The 21,883-nt window shown below is 48.5% G+C and overlaps 1 protein-coding gene across 2 annotated transcripts; it reads right to left on the bottom strand.

Moving 5' to 3' along the window:
- Positions 1-720: 720 nt before the first annotated feature.
- LSM8 (LSM8 homolog, U6 small nuclear RNA associated) lies at positions 721-8,580 on the bottom strand. Of its 2 annotated transcripts, XM_073573358.1 has the most exons (4): positions 8,426-8,580; positions 6,285-6,325; positions 5,199-5,326; positions 721-936 (listed from the first exon to the last, which is right to left on the bottom strand). In XM_073573358.1, the coding sequence occupies exons 1-4, from the start codon at positions 8,454-8,456 to the stop codon at positions 846-848; spliced, it is 291 nt and encodes a 96-aa protein (XP_073429459.1). In that variant the 5' UTR covers positions 8,457-8,580; the 3' UTR covers positions 721-845. The 2 variants fall into 2 exon arrangements, with proteins under 2 accessions (XP_073429459.1, XP_073429458.1); XM_073573357.1 differs by lacking the exon at positions 8,426-8,580 and having other exon boundaries at positions 6,285-6,377.
- Between the last annotated feature and the right edge of the window lie 13,303 nt (positions 8,581-21,883).

The following is a 21,883-nucleotide window of genomic DNA, read 5'->3' as shown; positions in this document are numbered from 1 at the left end:
TCCTCTGTGATCCCCTGCTGTAATGTCAGTATTGTCTTTTGCTTCCTCCCCTGCCCAGGAGCTGTGGTATGCTCCGTACACGGTCAGACACAGACAATTTTTAAAATGAACTTTCATTCGTGGGAAAACCCCTTTAACGTGACCGGCTTCCTCTGCCTGTAGACACGTCGCGCATCTGCTGCCAGGATCAGCCGAATGATTCACTGCATCTGCACGGAATTTGAGCAGGCGCAGTGCGATGGTGTTCTGCTGGTGGTACCGCGCAAGAAGCCGAGAGTGTGTGAACGAGGTGACGGTGTTCCACGCAATAGGTTGGTACCAGCAGTAGTTTCCATATTGAGGCACCCATCACTTGGGTGTCCCAATATGGCTGTCAGTGAACTTACTCCACTTGGAAATCTGGGATACGGTGACATCTGGACAGAACAGGAAATGAAAACATTACAAGGTAATTATATAAATAGATGCTCTTGTTCTGTTACTGCATTCTTAACCTGTATTATAAAACCCTTTTATTAACAAAAAAAGTGAAATATGAATTTTTTTTTTTGCTGCATTGCTTACTTTTACGATGTAGTCTTGAACTTTGATTTGAAAATTAAATCCACCACAAAAAGCCTGTAAGTTACCAAAGTCACTGATATTTTCAACATAAGTAATTTTTAAATATTACATGCAAGGCTAGAGCAACTAAAAGGAGAGTAAAGACATTACAAAACATAAAAACGTATACACAATTTAATTTACATAAGAAAGTAGAACACACTCGTATCAAGATACAGACTATGGCATTCATCTAATGCATTAAAAAAATATCATGTACAGTTTTAGATCTTCACATCTCTTCAATTTACAACAGAGTTCAGAGGTTCAGCTCTAATATTCCCCAAGTCCAGCGCAGAGTCCGTCTCCTCATCAATCTCTCCAATGACAGCCCTGTAGAGACATGAAGGTTCTCATGATCTTCTATTGTAAAACTGCTAGTTGTGGTCATCGCCAATAAGATACATTTGTGCTGGCTGATTTAAAAGGAAGTTTGTCTTCAGTCAAAGGAGATCACACAAAAGTCACAGCGGTACCATAGCCTGGCTGTACAACTGCAGCCAGGTACATGCTCTCGCCGAAGCATTTCAGAGAACGACATACCTGGCTGAGAACATACAGCCCGGTTCTGATTTCATGCTGCCCAAACCCTGAACAGCATGAACTGTTGACTTGCAACACTGAGGTCCTGGGTTCAAATCCTACTGAGGACAACGGCTGCAACGAGTTTGTATGCTCTCCCCGTGCTGGCGTGGGTTTCCTCCCACATTACAAAGACATACTGTTAGGGAAATTAGATTGTAAGCCCAAATGGGAACAAAGATGATAATAATGTGTGTAAAGTGCTGTCAAATTAATGGCGGTACATAAGCAAAAAAATAAATACTGTAATTTGTGTACAGCAAATGCCTATAGGCTTTTTTTTTTTTTAAACTTCCTGTGGAATGTTATTAGAGGAGAGTCTCAAATGGGACATCATAGGAGGGGGACCCTGCAATAACCTACCAGGATATAGTCTATTACAAGGAGGAGGGGGGGTGGAACACTACATATAAAAAAAAAAAAAAAAAAAAAAAAAAAAAAAAAAAAAATATATAATAATATGTCACACTAAAATTGAAAGGGCTAGTAGTCGTTGACCATAGTGATGAGCGAGGATACTCGTTCAGGTTTTCCCCGAGCATGCTTGGGTGTCCTCCGAGTATTTTGGCTTGCTCGGAGATTTAGTTTTCCTCATCTCCGCTGCATGATTTGCGGCTGCTAGACAGCCTGAATACATGTGAGAAATGCCCGTTTGTTAGGCAATCCCCACATGTATTCAACATGTCCAGCAGCCGCAAATCATGAGGCTGAGATGACAAAAACTAAATCTCCGAGCACGCCAAAATAAACGGAGGACACCCGAGCATGCTCGGGAAAACCTGAGCAACGAGTATACTCGCTCATCACCAGTTGTCCATTTTGGTATAGTTAGTATAGAATGGACCAAATTACACACTATATATATATATATATATATACACACACACACATACACTAGATGGTGGCCCGATTCTATCGCATCGGGCATTCTAGAGTCTCTGTTATAATAAAAAAAAAAATAGTTATATACTCACCTTTCGACGGCCTCCGGACTCTTTCTCTCCTCTCCACGCTCCCGGCATTTTCCGGTCCCAGTAATGCTTTGCGCGAAACACCGCTGATGACGTCGTGCTCTCGTGAGAGACGTCATCTCCGGCCCTTCTCGCTAAGCATTACTGGAGCCGGAAGATGCCAGGCGCGTGGTGAGAGGAGGGACAGAGTTCGGGGGCCGTTGGAAGGTGAGTATATCACTATTTTTTATTTTAACAGAGACTCTAAAATACCCGATGTGATAGAATCGGGCCACCATCTAGTGTATTATACTGTTACACCCGGAGCTGCTGTCACTGTTCTGCTGTTATCTAATGTATTGTACTCCAGTTACACCCAGAACTGCAGTCACTGTTCTGCTCTTACCTAATGTATTGTATATGTACAGGACTGTGCCTGTGTAATTAGCGACGCAGCAGTGATGCCTTTAACTGCTGTAATGTGCCTGTACAATAAGTGATGCGGCTGTGTTGCCACGACAACTAAACGACTGTCACTGATTGGTCGCAGCAGTTAGGCCGTGACCAATCAGCGACGCAGGATTTCGGTTACAGACATGATGAGAGAGATATATATATATATATATATATATACATACATACACACACACACACACACACACACACACACACACACACATACACACACACACACACACACACACTGTAGCTTGAATTGTAAGAGAAATAATGAGGGACAAACGTAGATGCGCTGTTTGCACACACACTAAATAGGATTTTTAACCATATATTAATATAACTTTCTACCAATGTGATAAAAATGTAACCCCTGTAACATGACCAATTCTGCAAAATTTAGGGAGTGCTGCTTTTCTTTTATTGCATTTGGATTCACCCCGAGGAGCCGCCACTAGTCATGCATTTAGCTACAGGCAGGCGGGCATAAGGCTACTTTAGTGAAGGGAGGGAACTTTGGGACGAATATGTACAGTATAAGAGGTTTTCAATAGACACCACATTGTAGTAAATAGTGCAAGTGATCACACAGCGAGCAGAACGTTACCAGAAGCGGCTAGAAATCAAAACCTTATTCACTCTACCATGCATTCAATACTGCTCACAATGCGATCACATGACCTTACAGTGGGTACGGAAAGTATTCAGACCTCTTTACATTTTTCACTCTTTGTTTCATTGCAGCCATTTGGCAAATTCAAAAAGTTCTATTTTTTTTCTCATTCCCCTGACGAATCTGCTATAGGCAGCGACACGTGTTGGGCCGAGCGGGCATTGTGACACTCCATTGGGTAATTATGACCATATGTATGACTGATTTGTGAAATGACCTCCATGAGAAAGTGTTACTTATCTTCTATAGTATGTGGAATATTTCTTTGTTAAATCAAATATATTTTCTAACATTTCCATATGCCATTGAGATATATGCTATATCATTATATACATGTCCAAAATAAAGTTTTTATTAATGAACTCTTTGGCCCTACCACCTATTGAGTACATCATATTTCAATAGGTCTGAGAAGCATGATTCCTCCTGCAGGTCTACTCATTTCATAATTCATAATTATTGCCCTCCTGGGGTGTTTTATTATTGAGGATATGTATTGTATGGGTGTATACCAATAAGATGATCAGTCCCTTTCACTTGCCTGCTCTTCATCCTATTTGCATGGTTTTAATTGTTTTTAAACCCTTCCTTACTGATGGCGGAATAGTACGTCATCGGAAAGGATCCCTTGCTTTGAGGTGGCTCCAGCAGTGAGCCCACCTCAAAGCCGCGACATGTCAGCTGTTATGAACAGCTGACATGTGCCCGCAATAGGCGCGAGTGGAACCACCAGCTGCCCGCAACTACTAGTTAAATCTCGCTGTCAAAGCTGACAGCGGGCATTTAACTAGCGCTTCTGGCCACCGGAAGTGAGCTCATCGCTGACCCAGTCACGTGATCGTGGGTCAGCAACGTGTTGCCCTGACAACCAGAGGTTTAAAAATAAAAAATAAGTTCAAATCACCCAAAGAAAAAAAAAAAAAAAAAAAAAAAAGGCATTAACCCGATTGCCAAATGGCGTAGCAAGAAAAAAAATTCAAAACGCCAGAATTAAGGTTTTTTGGTCGCCGCGACATTGCATTAAAACGCGGTAACGGGCGATCAAAATAACTTATTTGCACAAAAGTGGTATCATTAAAAACGTCAGCCCGGCACGCAAAAAGTAAGCCCTCACCCGACCCGAGATCATGTAAAAATGGAGACGCTACGGGATTCAGAAAATTGCGCAATTTAATTTTTTTTTTACCACTTAGATAAAAGAGAACATAGACAATTATTTGGTGTCTACGAACTCATAATGACCTAGAGAATCATAATGGCAGGTCAATTCTAGCATTTAGTGAACCTAGCAAAAAAGCCAAGCAACAAACAAGTGTGGGATTGCACTTTTTTTTGCAATTTCACCGCAATTGGAATATTTTTCCCGTTTTTGAGTACATGACATAATAAAACCAATGGTATCGTTCAAAAGCCAACTCATCCTGCAAAAAAATAATCCCTCACATGGCCATATTGATGAAAAATAAATAAGTTATGGCTCTGGAAAGAAGGGGAGCGAAAAACGAAAAATCGAAAAAACTCCAGGAGATAAGGGGTTAAATGTGCACTTGTCTGACATTTTTGTCTAAATAAAGCCTTTCTATTCATGAGCTGTGCTGTGTGTGCGCACTATTTCTTAGCGCATTAGTTGCACTCAGCATTTTGACCGATTGCCTTTAGTACTGTGTGGTGGCCACCTTTTTGTATACATTGCTCTGTATTGTTTGGCTGCAATGGTGGCATCACGTCGACAGCAAGACGGTCCAGCCATCGTTTGGCTGCAGCACTGTTCACAGGACATCACTGCTACAGCCGCACAACAAAGAGCTGCAGAGACATCACTGGACCCCAGAAGGTTGACATAAAGCGCAACATCCGGTTTTAAAATTAAAGTAGACTGAAGGGTAAAGTGTTGTGAAAGTGACAACCAGTAAGACGCAAGGAAGGATACTCACACATTGTCTCCTCTTACAATGTACAGTCCCAGCACTACTTGTTCGACCCCTTGTGAAGAACTGAATACTCGCTCATGACTCTCATCCAATATTAGATTTATTGTTTGGTCAAAGCCCTTAAGTGTTCCCTAGGGAAAAAATAAAAAGTCAAGTCAGAAGAAGGGAGAGAGGAAATTAAGTGGCCAGCAGCCTACTCAAAAACTGAACAATATGAAGCCTTATTGTTAGGGGGAAAAACAAGGATCGAAATGCAGCGATATGTGCAGTGACGTTTAGGGGTCTAGTGTATGCCAAAACGGTGTCCTTGACAGCACAAAATGACTGATAAAAGCAAGCAGAGGAGCTCAGTGCACCCTTAGTGTGGCTGAACAGATCCGTGCACCTGCCTACTTGTTTCTATATCTCTCTGCCTTGATTGACAGCTCTCACTTTACAGGAGAACAGAGATAAATGGGAAACAGACGGGAAGGTGCGCAGAACTGTTCAGCCACACCAAGGGTGCACCAAGAGCCTGCACTTGTCATTGTCATTTTGTGCTGCCGGAAAAAAAAAAAAAATCCATACAGGATATGCATAGGCATTACCGCATGAAAACACAGGCAGACTGTGCTTCAGATGTGAGCGGCGCGATCTATAATAGAACAGCGACTGAGCTTGGGCTGCCAGTTGTCTCGGCAGGGCACGTCCTGTGTACACAAAACAATGTGCTGCTGAGAATGATGAGCTTTGATGCAGCACAAGAGATCACTGCACCCAACGACCGAGTCTTCGCCCCTGCATTGGCAGCGTGGTTAGACGGCATGATCAACAAGAAGGGTTCTTCGGAATGTGTACGTGGACCCTTAGAGATCTACAGTGTGGGACATCACTGATCTGCACCCACGCAGTGTACTAACAGGCCATGCACTCCAGACCTGGCTCTTAGACTTGGATTGTTGGTACCTGCATCCAAACCACCAGCTTCCATCAAGCCCATTCCATATATACACACAGAGGGCACTCAGTGCATAGCGATGATTCAAGAGCTTTAGAATCCACAGAAAGATTAGAAAATAGGTCAACTACTTATAAAGTAATATTTCTTACCACAATCATCCTCCCGTCAGCAGTAATAACAGCAACCGTTCCTGCAAGATCCGTTAAGGCAGTGTACAGCATAGGCATGGCTGGCTTATACAGCAATTCTGACTTACATGGGCTGCCCCAAAAAGACAACATTAGAGAGTGACTGTAATAAAGTGGGTGTCCAGCTTAGGGGGTCGCACCACTAACAAGCAGTGCCATGGCTCCAGCTTGGGGGGGGTGGGGGGTGGCACCACTAACAGGCAGCGCTATGGCTCCAGCTTAGGGGGTCGCACCACTAACAAGCAGCGCTATGGCTCCAGCTTAGGGGGGTCGCACCACTAACAAGCAGCGCTATGGCTCCAGCTTAGGGGGGTCGCACCACTAACAAGCAGAGCTATGGCTCCAGCTTAGGGGGTCGCACCACTAACAAGCAGAGCTATGGCTCCAGCTTAGGGGGTCGCACCACTAACAAGCAGAGCTATGGCTCCAGCTTAGGGGGTCGCACCACTAACAAGCAGAGCTATGGCTCCAGCTTAGGGGGTCGCACCACTAACAAGCAGAGCTATGGCTCCAGCTTAGGAGGGGGGGGGTCGCACCACTAACAAGCAGCGCTATGGCTCCAGCTTAGGGGGTCGCACCACTAACAAGCAGCGCTATGGCTCCAGCTTAGGGGGTCGCACCACTAACAAGCAGCGCTATGGCTCCAGCTTAGGGGGGGGGGGTCGCACCACTAACAGGCAGCGCTATGGCTCCAGCTTGGGGGGGGGGGGTCGCACCACTAACAGGCAGCGCTATGGCTCCAGCTTGGGGGGTCACACCACTGACAAGCAGCGCTATGGCTCCAGCTTAGGGGGGGGGGGGGGGGGGGTGTCGCACTACTAACAAGCAGCACCATGGCTCCAGCTTGTGGGGGGTGGGGTGGGGGGGTGGGGGGGTCGCACCACTAACAGGCAGCGCTATGGCTCCAGCTCAGGGGGTCGCACCACTAACAAGCAGCGCTATGACTCCAGCTTGGGGGGGGGTGGTGGTCGCACCATTAACAAGCAGTGCTATGGCTCCAGTTTAGGGGGGGGGGGGTCGCACCACTAACAAGCAGCGCTATGGCTCCAGCTTGGGGGGGGGTCGCACCACTAACAGGCAGCGCTATGGCTCCAGCTCAGGGGGGGGTCGCACCATTAACAAGCAGCGCTATGGCTCCAGCTTAGGGGGTCGCACCACTAACAGGCAGCACTATGGCTCCAGCTCAGGGGGTCACACTACTAACAAGCAGCGCTATGGCTCCAGCTCAGGGGGTCACACTACTAACAAGCAGCGCTATGGCTCCAGTTTAGGGGGGGGGGGGTCGCACCACTAACAAGCAGCGCTATGGCTCCAGCTTGGGGGGGGGGGGGGTCGCACCTCCAACAAGCAGCGCTATGGCTCCAGCTCAGGGGGGGGGGGGGGGTCGCACCACTAACAAGCAGCGCTATGGCTCCAGCTTAGGGGGTCGCACCACTAACAGGCAGCGCTATGGCTCCAGCTCAGGGGGGGGGGGGGGGTCGCACCACTAACAGGCAGCGCTATGGCTCCAGCTCAGAGGGTCGCACCACTAACAGGCAACGCTATGGCTCCAGCTTAGGGGGTCGCACCACTAACAGGCAGCGCTATGGCTCCAGCTCAGGGGGTCGCACCACTAACAGGCAGCGCTATGGCTCCAGCTTAGGGGGTCGCACCACTAACAAGCAGCGCTATGGCTCCAGCTTAGGGGGTCGCACCACTAACAAGCAGCGCTATGGCTCCAGCTTAGGGGGTCGCACCACTAACAAGCAGCGCTATGGCTCCAGCTTAGGGGGTCGCACCACTAACAAGCAGCGCTATGGCTCCAGCTCAGGGGGTCGCACCACTAACAGGCAGCGCTATGGCTCCAGCTCAGGGGGTCGCACCACTAACAGGCAGCGCTATGGCTCCAGCTTAGGGGTTCGCACCACATAGCACAGCAGAGTATGCTCGGCCCATCAGGCCCCTGCATAGCGGTTTCCATTCACCTACAGCAAGCAGGAAGCTTGGCTACACTTTCCTAACATCCAGAATGATGGCATCTGCAGAGCACAGGCCCGAAGCCGCCGTCACCCCGGTGCCCAGGATACTGGGGCAGGATCAGTGGTGCGCACCCAGCAGGATACGGTTGATATAATTCTCCAGTGCTGACGTCATCTCAAGCTCTTCACGCAGACCGGAAAGTAGCGGCAGCTGCACGTTTTACCGGTGATTCCAAGGAATCGGCCAGATGCGTCACTCATACGTCATCACTTCGCGACCAAAACAAACTCCGCCTAGATCCCGCCGAACCCTCCCAGGTGTGCACTGCAGTGCTGTCCCCAGAGGTGGCGCTATGTCCCGGCTCCAGCTGTAGAGTTCACTATAGGGGAGACACATGGGAACGGTCAGCGTGAAGGTGGCGCAGAGCCATCATACTGCACGTGGGGACGAAGGGAGAGCTGTTAGGGGATAACGCAGTGGACGACCATAGGGGCGAGATAGCTCATCATATGGCACATTATAGAAGACCCCACTGGAGGGCTTCATACTGCACTAAGGGGATAACAGTGCAGGACTGGGATACCGGACATAGGGGGCGACACAGTGAAGGTCACGACAGTAGATGGGGCAGTGTCCTGCGCACAGAGGACAACTGTGGATGGGGAAATGTACTGCGCGGACGACAGTGGATGGGGCATTATACTGTGAACGGACAACAACAGTAGATGCGGCACAATACTGCGCGGACGACAGTGGATGGGGCATTATACTGTGAACGGACAACAACAGTAGATGCGGCACGATACTGTGCGTAAAGGACGACTGTGGATGGGGCATTATACTGTGAACGGACAACAACAGTAGATGCGGCACAATACTGCGCGTAAAGGACGACTGTGAATGGGGCATTATACAGTGAACAGACAACAACAGTAGATGCGGCACGATACTGCGCGTAAAGGACGACTGTGGATGGGGCTTTATACTGTGAACGGACAACAACAGTAGATGCGGCACGATACTGCGCGTAAAGGACGACTGTGAATGGGGCATTATACAGTGAACAGACAACAACAGTAGATGCGGCACGATACTGCACGTAAAGGACGACTGTGAATGGGGCATTATACAGTGAACAGACAACAGTAGATGCGGCACAATACTGCGCGTAAAGGACGACTGTGGATGGGGCTTTATACTGTGAACGGACAACAACAGTAGATGCGGCACGATACTGCGCGTAAAGGACGACTGTGAATGGGGCATTATACAGTGAACAGACAACAACAGTAGATGCGGCACGATACTGCACGTAAAGGACGACTGTGGATGGGGCTTTATACTGTGAACGGACAACAATAGTAGATGCGGCACGATACTGCGCGTAAAGGACGACTGTGGATGGGGCATTATACAGTGAACAGACAACAACAGTAGATGCGGCACGATACTGCACGTAAAGGACGACTGTGGATGGGGCTTTATACTGTGAACGGACAACAATAGTAGATGCGGCACGATACTGCGCGTAAAGGACGACTGTGGATGGGGCATTATACAGTGAACAGACAACAACAGTAGATGCGGCACGATACTGCACGTAAAGGACGACTGTGGATGGGGCTTTATACTGTGAACGGACAACAATAGTAGATGCGGCACGATACTGCGCGTAAAGGACGACTGGATGGGGCATTATACAGTGAACAGACAACAACAGTAGATGCGGCACGATACTGCACGTAAAGGACGACTGTGGATGGGGCATTATACTGTGAACGGACAACAGTAGATGCGGCACGATACTGCGCGTAAAGGACGACTGTGGATGGGGCATTATACTGTGAACGGACAACAACAGTAGATGCGGCACAATACTGCGCGTAAAGGACGACTGGATGGGGCATTATACAGTGAACAGACAACAACAGTAGATGCGGAACGATACTGCATGTAAAGGACGACTGTGGATGGGGCTTTATACTGTGAACGGACAACAATAGTAGATGCGGCACGATACTGCGCGTAAAGGACGACTGTGGATGGGGCATTATACAGTGAACAGACAACAACAGTAGATGCGGCACAATACTGCACGTAAAGGACGACTGTGGATGGGGCTTTATACTGTGAACGGACAACAATAGATGCGGCACGATACTGCGCGTAAAGGACGACTGTGGATGGGGCATTATACAGTGAACAGACAACAACAGTAGATGCGGCACGATACTGCACGTAAAGGACGACTGTGGATGGGGCATTATACTGTGAACGGACAACAACAGTAGATGCGGCACGATACTGCACGTAAAGGACGACTGTGGATGGGGCATTATACTGTGAATGGACAACAGTAGATGCGGCACGATACTGCGCGTAAAGGACGACTGTGGATGGGGCATTATACTGTGAACGGACAACAACAGTAGATGCGGCACGATACTGCACGTAAAGGACGACTGTGGATGGGGCATTATACTGTGAACGGACAACAACAGTAGATGCGGCACAATACTGCGCGTAAAGGACGACTGTGGATGGGGCATTATACTGTGAACGGACAACAACAGTAGATGCGGCACGATACTGCGCGTAAAGGACGACTGTGGATGGGGCATTATACTGTGAACGGACAACAACAGTAGATGCGGCACAATACTGCACGTAAAGGACGACTGTGGATGGGGCATTATACTGTGAACGGACAACAACAGTAGATGCGGCACGATACTGCGCGTAAAGGACGACTGTGGATGGGGCATTATACTGTGAACGGACAACAACAGTAGATGCGGCACGATACTGCACGTAAAGGACGACTGTGGATGGGGCATTATACTGTGAACGGACAACAACAGTAGATGCGGCACGATACTGCGCGTAAAGGACGACTGTGGATGGGGCTTTATACTGTGAACGGACAACAACAGTAGATGCGGCACAATACTGCGCGTAAAGGACGACTGTGGATGGGGCATTATACTGTGAACGGACAACAACAGTAGATGCGGCACAATACTGCACGTAAAGGACGACTGTGGATGGGGCATTATACTGTGAACGGACAACAACAGTAGATGCGGCACGATACTGCGCGTAAAGGACGACTGTGGATTGGGCATTATACTCTGAACGGACAACAACAGTAGATGCGGCACAATACTGCATGTAAAGGACGACTGTGGATGGGGCATTATACAGTGAACAGACAACAACAGTAGATGCGGCACGATACTGCACGTAAAGGACGACTGTGGATGGGGCATTATACTGTGAACGGACAACAACAGTAGATGTGGCACGATACTGCACGTAAAGGACGACTGTGGATGGGGCATTATACTGTGAATGGACAACAGTAGATGCGGCACAATACTGGGCGTAAAGGACGACTGTGGATGGGGCATTATACTGTGAACGGACAACAATAGATGCGGCACGATACTGCACGTAAAGGACGACTGTGGATGGGGCATTATACTGTGAACGGACAACAACAGTAGATGCGGCACAATACTGCGCGTAAAGGACGACTGTGGATGGGGCATTATACTGTGAACGGACAACAACAGTAGATGCGGCACGATACTGCGCGTAAAGGACGACTGTGGATGGGGCATTATACTGTGAACGGACAACAACAGTAGATGCGGCACAATACTGCACGTAAAGGACGACTGTGGATGGGGCATTATACTGTGAACGGACAACAACAGAAGATGCGGCACGATACTGCGCGTAAAGGACGACTGTGGATGGGGCATTATACTGTGAACGGACAACAACAGTAGATGCGGCACGATACTGCACGTAAAGGACGACTGGATGGGGCAATATACTGTGAACGGACAAAAACAGTAGATGCGGCACGATACTGCACGTAAAGGACGACAGTGGATGGGGCATTATAAATGTTAGGAGCGGTGGAACGCACTAAATAAAATTATAAATAAAGTGCGTTCACCGCTCGGGGTCCACCGTGCGATAGATGGTAAGACCGCTGCTAGGTGGTGGCAGAGGTATCTGGCGGTAGAGTGCACAGGGTTAAGACTTCACCCGAGAGCACTGGACAAGCTCTGTTGCACTCACAGAGCACATGAACAGATAAGGCTGCAGCGAGCTCTGTTTCACTCACAGAGCTGCAAGCATACGCAAGCTCTGTTACACACACAGAGCTGCAAGCATACACAGACCCTATTACACACAGCTGCAAGCATTCACAAGCTCTGTTACACACACAGAGCTGGAAGTATACACAAGCTCTGTTGCACACACAGAGCTGCAAGCATAAACACGTGCAACAACGCTGAGTCTGTTAGAATGTCACAGGAGCTCAGCGACACAGACGCGGTATCTGGTCACAGGAGCGGCCCTAGCTGACGGCACCAACTCCGTCTAGACCTACCGTGTATGTCTGGGAAATAGGGTGTTGCAAGTGCGAACGCACCTAGAGCTGCTACTGCAGTGTGGCGTTAACTAAGCCGCTGTAGAAATGCTGCTGTCAAGCAGGCGCAAGCTGACGCTAGCTGCTGAGCGCTGGAGCAATGGCGCACTGGCGCTAGTACTGGCTCTAACTCAAACTCTCACACATTCGTAATAACCAAGGAATGGGGGTTTCAAATGAGTCATTCACCAGTCCATGCATCCATCAACAAACATACAGCAGCAAGTATGACTATAAAAGCGCATGGCGGAACAGCCATGCGCGCTTTTTATAGCGTACAGGACCTGCCGGAATTCTCCAGAATTCCAATAGGAGCCAATAGGATTCAGAGCAGGACCTGAGCACCTGACTCCCGAACCCCAATAGGAGCTCGTCCTGTGAGCATGCTCAGAAGCTGGCACAAAGGACTTAGCCTCTGGAGATAAATGTGAGGACCTGGGTTTCTGCATAGGTATGGCAGAACTCAGATTCCTAACAATACTGTGAACGGACAACAACAGTAGATGCGGCACAATACTGCGCGTAAAGGACGACTGTGGATGGGGCATTATACTGTGAACGGACAACAACAGTAGATGGGGCACGATACTGCACGTAAAGGACGACTGTGGATGGGGCATTATACTGTGAACGGACAACAACAGTAGATGCGGCACGATACTGCACGTAAAGGACGACTGTGGATGGGGCATTATACTGTGAACGGACAACAACAGTAGATGCGGCACGATACTGCACGTAAAGGACGACTGTGGATGGGGCATTATACTGTGAACGGACAACAACAGTAGATGCGGCACGATACTGCGCGTAAAGGACGACTGTGGATTGGGCATTATACTGTGAACGGACAACAACAGTAGATGCGGCACGATACTGCGCGTAAAGGATGACTGTGGATGGGGCATTATACTGTGAACGGACAACAATAGTAGATGCGGCACGATACTGCGCGTAAAGGACGACAGTGGATGGGGCATTATACTGTGAACGGACAACAACAGTAGATGCGGCACGATACTGCGCGTAAAGGACGACTGTGGATGGGGCATTATACTGAGAATGGACAACAACAGTAGATTCGGCACAATACTGCACGTAAAGGACGACTGTGGATGGGGCATTATACTGTGAACGGACAACAACAGTAGATGCGGCACGATACTGCACATAAAGGACGACTGTGGATGGGGCATTATACTGTGAACGGACAACAACAGTAGATGCGGCACGATACTGCACGTAAAGGACGACTGTGGATGGGGCATTATACTGTGAACGGACAACAACAGTAGATGCGGCACGATACTGCGCGTAAAGGACGACTGGATTGGGCATTATACTGTGAACGGACAACAACAGTATATGCGGCACGATACTGCGCGTAAAGGACGACTGTGGATGGGGCATTATACTGTGAACGGACAACAACAGTAGATGCGGCACGATACTGCGCGTAAAGGACGACTATGGATGGGGCATTATACTGTGAACGGACAACAACAGTAGATGCGGCACGATACTGCGCGTAAAGGACGACTGTGGATGGGGCATTATACTGTGAACGGACAACAACAGTAGATGCGGCACGATACTGCGCGTAAAGGACGACTGTGGATGGGGCATTATACTGTGAACGGACAACAACAGTAGATGCGGCACGATACTGCGCGTAAAGGACGACTGTGGATGGGGCATTATACTGTGAACGGACAACAACAGTAGATGCGGCACGATACTGCGCGTAAAGGACGACTGTGGATGGGGCATTATACTGTGAACGGACAACAACAGTAGATGCGGCACGATACTGCGCGTAAAGGACGACTGTGGATGGGGCATTATACTGCACGTAGGGGACAATATGTAGATGGGGCATATGGAGGATGACAGCGGATGGGGCATGTAGTGCATCGAGGTTGGTGGAGTGTGACGGACAGTGAACCAGGAAAGTTAAAAAGAAAAAGTGTTTTTAATGTTCAATGTACTCACAACTGGAAAACAAAGGGTGTCCTCCGGATCGCAGCCAGGAATCAAGATAGTCCAGACCGGTTGCCATGGGCGACTGCAAAACCGAGCTACGCTGAGGTGTGCCAGGCATTTTGGCTTCGCTTGGCTCCGTGTTACCTTCACACAGGCTGAGCTTTGCAGAGCCAACTGCTCTGCAAGTTTGGAAAACAAGACTGACACACCCAAACCTTTTCTGCAGGGTTTTTTAAATGAGATCTGTGGCCATGGGCCGCTTGTAAGACCCAGCCTGGAGGGAGAAAACTTCCCCACTACCAACCTGTAGTTCGCTCCAAATAAAAAAGCCCATACCTGGTTTTCTTAAATCTGCCTTGGGCAAATAGCTTGCCCAAGACCAAACTTACGTTTATTTTGCACTGCAATCACAACTATATCTGTGACTGCAATGCACTCCAGTGGTCTTAATACGCTTCTATGCACATACTGGGGGACACATAGCGTCCCTTGCATATAACACCTGTCACTGCCTCACAGGCATTATAATTCATGTGGAGGACAGTGGATGGGGAAATATACTGTTCATAGAGGATGGCAGAGACAACGCTTAGGCCGGGGTCACACTAGAGCAGGGGTGTGGAACCTCAGGCCCCAGGGCCATTTACGGCCCTCGATGACCTTTCTCCTACGCCTCATTGGGGGGCACAGAGACCGTGGGTGTTATGCTGCTTGCCACTAGGAGGACACTAAGTAAGCACAGAAAAAAGTTAACTCCTCCCCTGCAGTATACACCCTCTCGCTGGCTGGGAATTCCCCAGTTCTTGCTTAGTGTCTGTAGGAGGCACCTGGGTCTGGTTTCAGACCCCACTGTTTTTATTTTATTTTTGAATTTTCTGTAAATTTTTATTTTTTAATTAACGGAGTCAAGGGGGCGACGGGTTCCTTTCTACGGCCCGCTCTCCCCCGAACCAACAACAGGCAAGCACATGGAGTAACACTTCACGTACCTTTCCTGCGACGAATGGGGCTGATTCCTCTGACGATGGTTCCCATGATGGTCGAATGGAAACGAGGGCAAGCGCAACAAGATCGCACAGGAGTGCATGGAGAAAGACCTGAACAGCGCTTTTTTGGGTGCCCTGAATCAGCCCCAGAGCGCTCCGTCCCCCTACCCAGAGGGAGGACCAATTGAGCATACCTCTTTAAGCTCTCCGTCCCCCTGCCCAGAGGGAGGACTGATCGAGCATCCCTCCATTCAAGAACTCCAGCTCTGCTACATCAGCCCAGGAGAATAAGAAGAATGGACTTCGGCGCTGACTTAGGCACTGGAGTTGAGGTATGGAGTCGGGTCCTGCCCCCGGGAGAAGCGCTGACTTAGCGTCAGCGGCGGCGCACCAGCGCCCCTGCGCGCTCAGCATTTTCAGAAGCCCCAGAAATTTAGTCCCCGGCTTTCCCCGGCCTGCTAGGCCGCAATTTCAATAGCGCCGCCCTGCCCCCGGCGCCTACCGCGGGTAGGCCAAAAATTGAGCCCCCTGCTTTTCCGGCCTACTAGGCCGCAATTTGAATTGAGCCGCCGCGCTATTGCCGCCGCCTCCTCTTGGCGCCTCCCGCTCCTAACGAGACTCAAAATTTTAATCTCGGGGGCCATGTGTGTTACCTCTGCTGCAGTTAACCCTTGCAGGAGCAGCCGAATACCAGGCGACGCCACAGGGCCACCGTTTTTCCTCCCGGGGGACATAACACAGGACCAAGGGTAAGCTGTATCTGCCCTCAGGTTAAAGCTTAACCACTTCCCGGCACATTCTCTGCAGCTGCAGCCAGTCTCTGCCGTTATCCCTTTCTGGAGCGCTATGCATCTCTCGAACGAGACTAAACGGGCTGTTAAGAAATACACTGCATTTTTAACCGTGTGTACCACTTGCAAGTCTGCCCTACCCAGTGCACAATCTAATCCGTTATGCACGGACCGCACGGTCTGCGCCCCGACCTGCGCTCCAACGCCCCTCGCAGCGACTGCTGACGGGCTTCCTGCGCCTGGTACCCCTGAGTGGGCTGTGCCCTGACACGGTCAGTGGAGTCTCTGACCCAGGCTATTCTCGCTCCGGGAGGACTATTTAAGTCAGGAGACATACTCGTCCAAGGTATGGTCAGGTCTCTGAAAAAGCGGACACATGGCGCGTTCCCTAGTCACGTTCGCACTTCAGCATCAGCGACTCCTGTCTCTCGTTCGCCTCTCCTGAGGTTCACAGCGAGCATGCCTCTGAATTCGTATCTGACACGTCAGCCCCTCAGAATCCCCCAACTGATCAAGAGTCGCTTGATTCTCTTATAGAATCAGTCAACAGGATTCTGTAGTTGGACGAGGAAATTATTCCCGCTCCAACACTCCGTCTCATCTATGGAACAAGCGTGTGCGCTGTTATTTACCAGCGTCCAGTAACATAGGGATTGGCCACATAAGTGGCTCACTGGGCAAAAGTATACTCTGGCTAAATACTCAAGACCTATTGAAGGATTGATTACAGTTCTCTCCGGTGAACCTTCCTGTACCGCGTCTTGCTTCTACAATGCTCCTATCTGTTTTCTGAGGGTGCTTCAGTCAGAAACCCCTCTGATCGTCAAAATTGACTACCTGCCGTTCAATATTTGGACGCTTCGGGAGCGGCTTTTTCTCCATCCTTCGTGGCAGTTTAGGTCCCCAAGGCAATGGCCGCTTGGGCAGAAGTCCTAATTATTTCATTCCAGGGCACCAATCTTCTCTGCAGGCAACCACTGTCGCCAGCCAGATGATTCACGCAGCGGTCTTTGTAGTAGACGCTTCTTTTGATACCGCCAATTGCGCGGCTCAATCTGCCGCTAATGCGATCTCCATTAGAAGAGCCCCAGGGCTCCGCGGCTGGTGGGTGCATGCCACATCGAATAGATCGTTGACTTCTCCCCATTTCAAAAGGGTCCTCCTTTGAAGAGAGACTAGACTAGCTCATTTCTGATTTTACTAGGGGGGAGAAAGTAAATTCCTTCCTCAGTAAAAGGGGCTGTTCGGCTGTTTCGCAACCAACAGCCGACACGTTTTCGATCTCGCATCATACGGTCCTAACCGTTCTTGGAAACCCAGGCCTAGGGATTCTGGATCTGGGGGAGCCAGATCTCATAGATCTACCCAATGACGGCAATTGGGTCAGGAGGCTGGTGTTCTTCGGATACAATATAGAATTTCTTCTCCCCCTTCAACCAGGGGGTTTTACTTTCCTTTTCCCCCAAGACAAAGACAAGAGTGTTCCTTCGGGCTGTTCAGGCTCTGCTAAAGGACGGAGTCATCATTCCGGTTTAGGATTTTTTATTCAGACCTTTTTTTGTAGTTCCAAAAGAGGACGGGACGATGGGACCCATTCTGGATCTCAAATTGTTAGATCAGTTTCTCAAAGTACGGTGATTCCGAATTGAAGCTCTCCCATCAGTTGTCGCTTCTATGGGAAAGGGGAGAGTTCTTAGCATCCACTGACATCAAGTACGCTTACCTTCACGTTCCGATCTGCCCGTCCCTGTTATGAATGGGTCACTGAGGAGAAAAAAGCAAAACAAGCTAAGTCACAGAAAACCAGAGCGGTTGGTAACTATGCAAATTGCAGATCCCTGATCCTAACCACAACAACTAGCAGCAGCCGTGGAGCGTACCTACGATGATCCTAGACGCTTCGTCACAGCCGGAGGGCTAAATAAGCCTGAAGCATGAAAAGGGGAAAACTAACTGCCCCAGAGCAGACCCCAGAGGAAAGACAGCCCCCACACATGTATTGACGGTGAAACAAGATGAAAGCACAAACAAAGGCAGTAAAATAGGCTGAGCAAACGATGGGGCCCAAACTAACTAGAAAGGAAAGGAAAGAAAAGACACTGTCTGCAATCTGCAAAAACCCTACAAAAATAATATCCAACACTTCTGATAGCAAAATTAACCCTGAAGTCACTAGACTTCTCCCACTATATCAGCACTCTGCAATATTTTGAGACAGAGCAAACAGAGGCCAATCTAGTAAGGGACCAAAAGCAAATTGGCAAATACAGATAAATAAGAGTGGAAATTCAGCGCAGCCCCAGCCGGGGCTGGCTGACCACACAAAAAACTGAATAGACCAACAAAATCAAGTGTGAACATTAGCAGAAAAACTTAGCTTTAGATGACTGGAACAGAGCTGAAAACCAAGACCAGACAAGTCAGAATGAATCACCAGCACCAGAATAGGGCGTCGGCTGTCTTAAATCCAGTCTGAGATTCCTGAGGTCCAATCGTCATCCTCATTATCAGGTGGCAGATCACTACTGATTAAATCAGCCTCACTACCTCCTGTTACCACCAGAGGGAGCCTGGAAGGAGAACTCACAACTGGTGGACCAGAGAATGAACTCACAACAGTACCCCCCCTTGAGGAGTCACCGAACCCTCATCCACACCACCAAGCCGATCAGGATGGGCCCGGTGAAAAGCACGAACCAATCTATTGGCATGAATATCAGAGGCAGAGATCCAACAATTATCCTCCTGGCCATAACCCTTCCATTTGACCAAATACTGGAGTCTCCGTCTAACCAAACGAGAATCCAATATTTTCTCTACCTCATATTCCACATTGCCTTCAACCAACACAGGGTCAGGAGGTGCTGCCATAGGAGCCACTGGCTAAACAAACCTCTTCAACAGAGATTTGTGAAATACGTTATGGATCTTGAACGTAACTGGAAGAGCCAATCGAAACTAAACAGGATTAAGAATCTCCAATATCTTATAAGGTCCAATAAATCTTGGCTTAAATTTTGGAGATGCAACTTTCATAGGAATATTCTTAGATGACAACCAAACCATATCACCCACTTTAAACCGGGGACCAATGATCCTATGCCGGTTGGAAAATCGCTGGGCCTTTTCCTGAGAGAGTGACAACTTATCCACCACTTGGTCCCATATCTGCTGCATTCTCTTAACCACAGTGTCCACACCTGGGCAGGACGAAGATTCCACTTGCCCTGAAGAGAATCGAGGATGAAACCCAAAATTACAGAAAAAGGGTGACATCAAAGTGGCAGAACTAGCTCTATTGTTCAGTGCGAATTTGGCCAAGGGCAAAAATGAGACCCAATCATCCTGATCAGCAGATATAAAACATCTCAAGACTCCAAGGTCTGGTTTGTTCTCTCAGTCTGTCCATTGGTCTGGGGATGAAACGCCGAGGAGAAGGATAACTGAATTCCAGATTGGAACAAAAGGCTTTCCAGAATCTGGAAACAAACTGGACTCCTCTGTCGGACACAATGTTCTCAGGAATCCCATGTAACCGAACCACCTGTTGCAAAAACAAGGGCACCAATTCAGCGGAAGATGGCAACTTTGGGAGTGGTACAAGATGGACCATCTTCGAAAATCTATCACAAATCACCCAGATAACAGTCATTCTGTGAGAGACAGGAAGATCAGAAATAAAATCCATTGAGATATGGGTTCATGGCCTCTTGGGCACCGGCAAGGGCATCAGCAACCCACTAGAACGAGAACAGGGTTTAGACCGAGAACAAGTCCCACAAGACTATACAAAATTCCTGAAGTCACGAGATAAGGCAGGCCATCAAAAAGACCGACTCACCAAATCTCTGGTACCAAAAATACCTGGATGACCAGCCAATGCGGAGCAATGAATTTCAGACATCACTCTCTTTCTCCACTGGTCAGGAACATACAATTTTCCCATAGGGCAACGCTCAGGTTTATCATCCTGAAATTCCTCCAGGGCGCGTCTCAAATCGGGCAAAATGGCAGAAAGAACTACCCCCTCACTTAGGATGGTAGTAGGCTCGGTCACACTAAGAGAATCGGCAAAGAAACTCTTAGAAAGGGCGTCTGCCTTAACATTCTTAGTGCCCGGAAGAAAAGAGACCACAAAATTAAAACGCGTGAAAAACAAGGCCCATCTAGCCTATCTAGGCTTCAAGCGTTTGGCCGACTCCAGATAAATCAAATTCTTGTGATCGGTGAGGACCACAACTTGATGTCTAGCCCCCTCCAACCAATGTCTCCACTCCTCAAATGCCCATTTCATGGCCAACAATTCCCGATTCCCCACGTCATAGTTGCGTTCAGATGGGGAGAACTTTCGAGAAAAGAAGGCACAGGGATTCATCTTAGAAGTCACAGGGTCTTTTTGGGACAAAACAGCTCCTGCACCAATCTCAGAAGCATTTACCTCCACGTGAAATGGAAGTGAGACATCAGGTTGCCGTAAAACTGGAGCTGAAGTAAATCTCTGCTTAAGCTCCTGAAATGCTGAGACAGCCTCAGGAGACCAATTCAGCACATCAGCGCCCTTCTTGGTCAGATCAGTCAGTGGTTTGACAATACCAGAAAAATTACCTATAAATTTACGATAGAAATTAGCAAAACCCAAAAACTTCTGAAGGGCCTTCAAAGAAGTAGGCTGAACCCAATCATAAATGGCCTGTACCTTGGCCGGGTCCATTTCAATAGCCGATGGAGACAAGATAAATCCCAAAAATGAAATCCTCTGTACACCAAAGAGGCATTTCGATCCCTTAACAAACGGAATTCTCCCTCAAAATCCGGAACACAGTCCAGACGTGTTCCACATGAGAATCCCAATCACTAGAAAAGATCAAAATATCATCCAGAAAGATGATCAAAAACTTATCCACAAAATCACGGAAAATATCATTCATAAAGGACTGGAAGACAGAAGGGGCATTAGTGAGCCCAAAAGGCATCACCAGGTACTCAAAATGTCCCTCCAGAGTATTAAACGCCGTCTTCCATTCATCCCCGTGCTTGATGCGAATAAGATTATACGCCCCCTGAGGTCAAGCTTAGTAAACCAGCAGGCACTCTTAACTCTGGAGAATAAATCAGACATCAGAGGTAACGGGTACTGATATTTAACCGTCATCTTGTTAAGGGAACGATAATCAATACACGGTCTTAATGAACCATCTTTCTTGGCCACAAAAAAAACCCAGCACCTAAAGGTGACGAGGATGGTCTAATATGACCCTTCTCCAACGACTCCTTAATATAGGATTGCATAGCATCATGTTCGGGCACTGATACGTTGAAAAGCCGACCCTTGGGAAATTTACACCCAGGCATCAACTCAATTGCACAGTCATAACTCCTATGAGGAGGCAAAGA

The sequence above is a fragment of the Dendrobates tinctorius genome, unplaced genomic scaffold (assembly GCF_039654945.1).
Source record: "Dendrobates tinctorius isolate UK_male_01 unplaced genomic scaffold, ASM3965494v1 ptg000035l, whole genome shotgun sequence".
NCBI classification, from domain to species: domain Eukaryota; kingdom Metazoa; phylum Chordata; class Amphibia; order Anura; family Dendrobatidae; genus Dendrobates; species Dendrobates tinctorius.
This window is presented reverse-complemented; position numbering and strand designations above follow the sequence as displayed.

Bases quoted from the DNA above. Each gene is read 5' to 3' on its own strand.
- LSM8 (XM_073573357.1), bottom strand. From the start codon at position 6,362: ATGCCTATGCTGTACACTGCCTTAACGGATCTTGCAGGAACGGTTGCT. The intron at 5,327-6,284 runs GTAAGAAATATT...TTTTTTCCCTAG, and splicing joins CTGACGGGAGGATGATTGTG to GGAACACTTAAGGGCTTTGA. The intron at 937-5,198 runs GTGAGTATCCTT...ATGTCTCTACAG, and splicing joins ATTGTAAGAGGAGACAATGT to GGCTGTCATTGGAGAGATTG.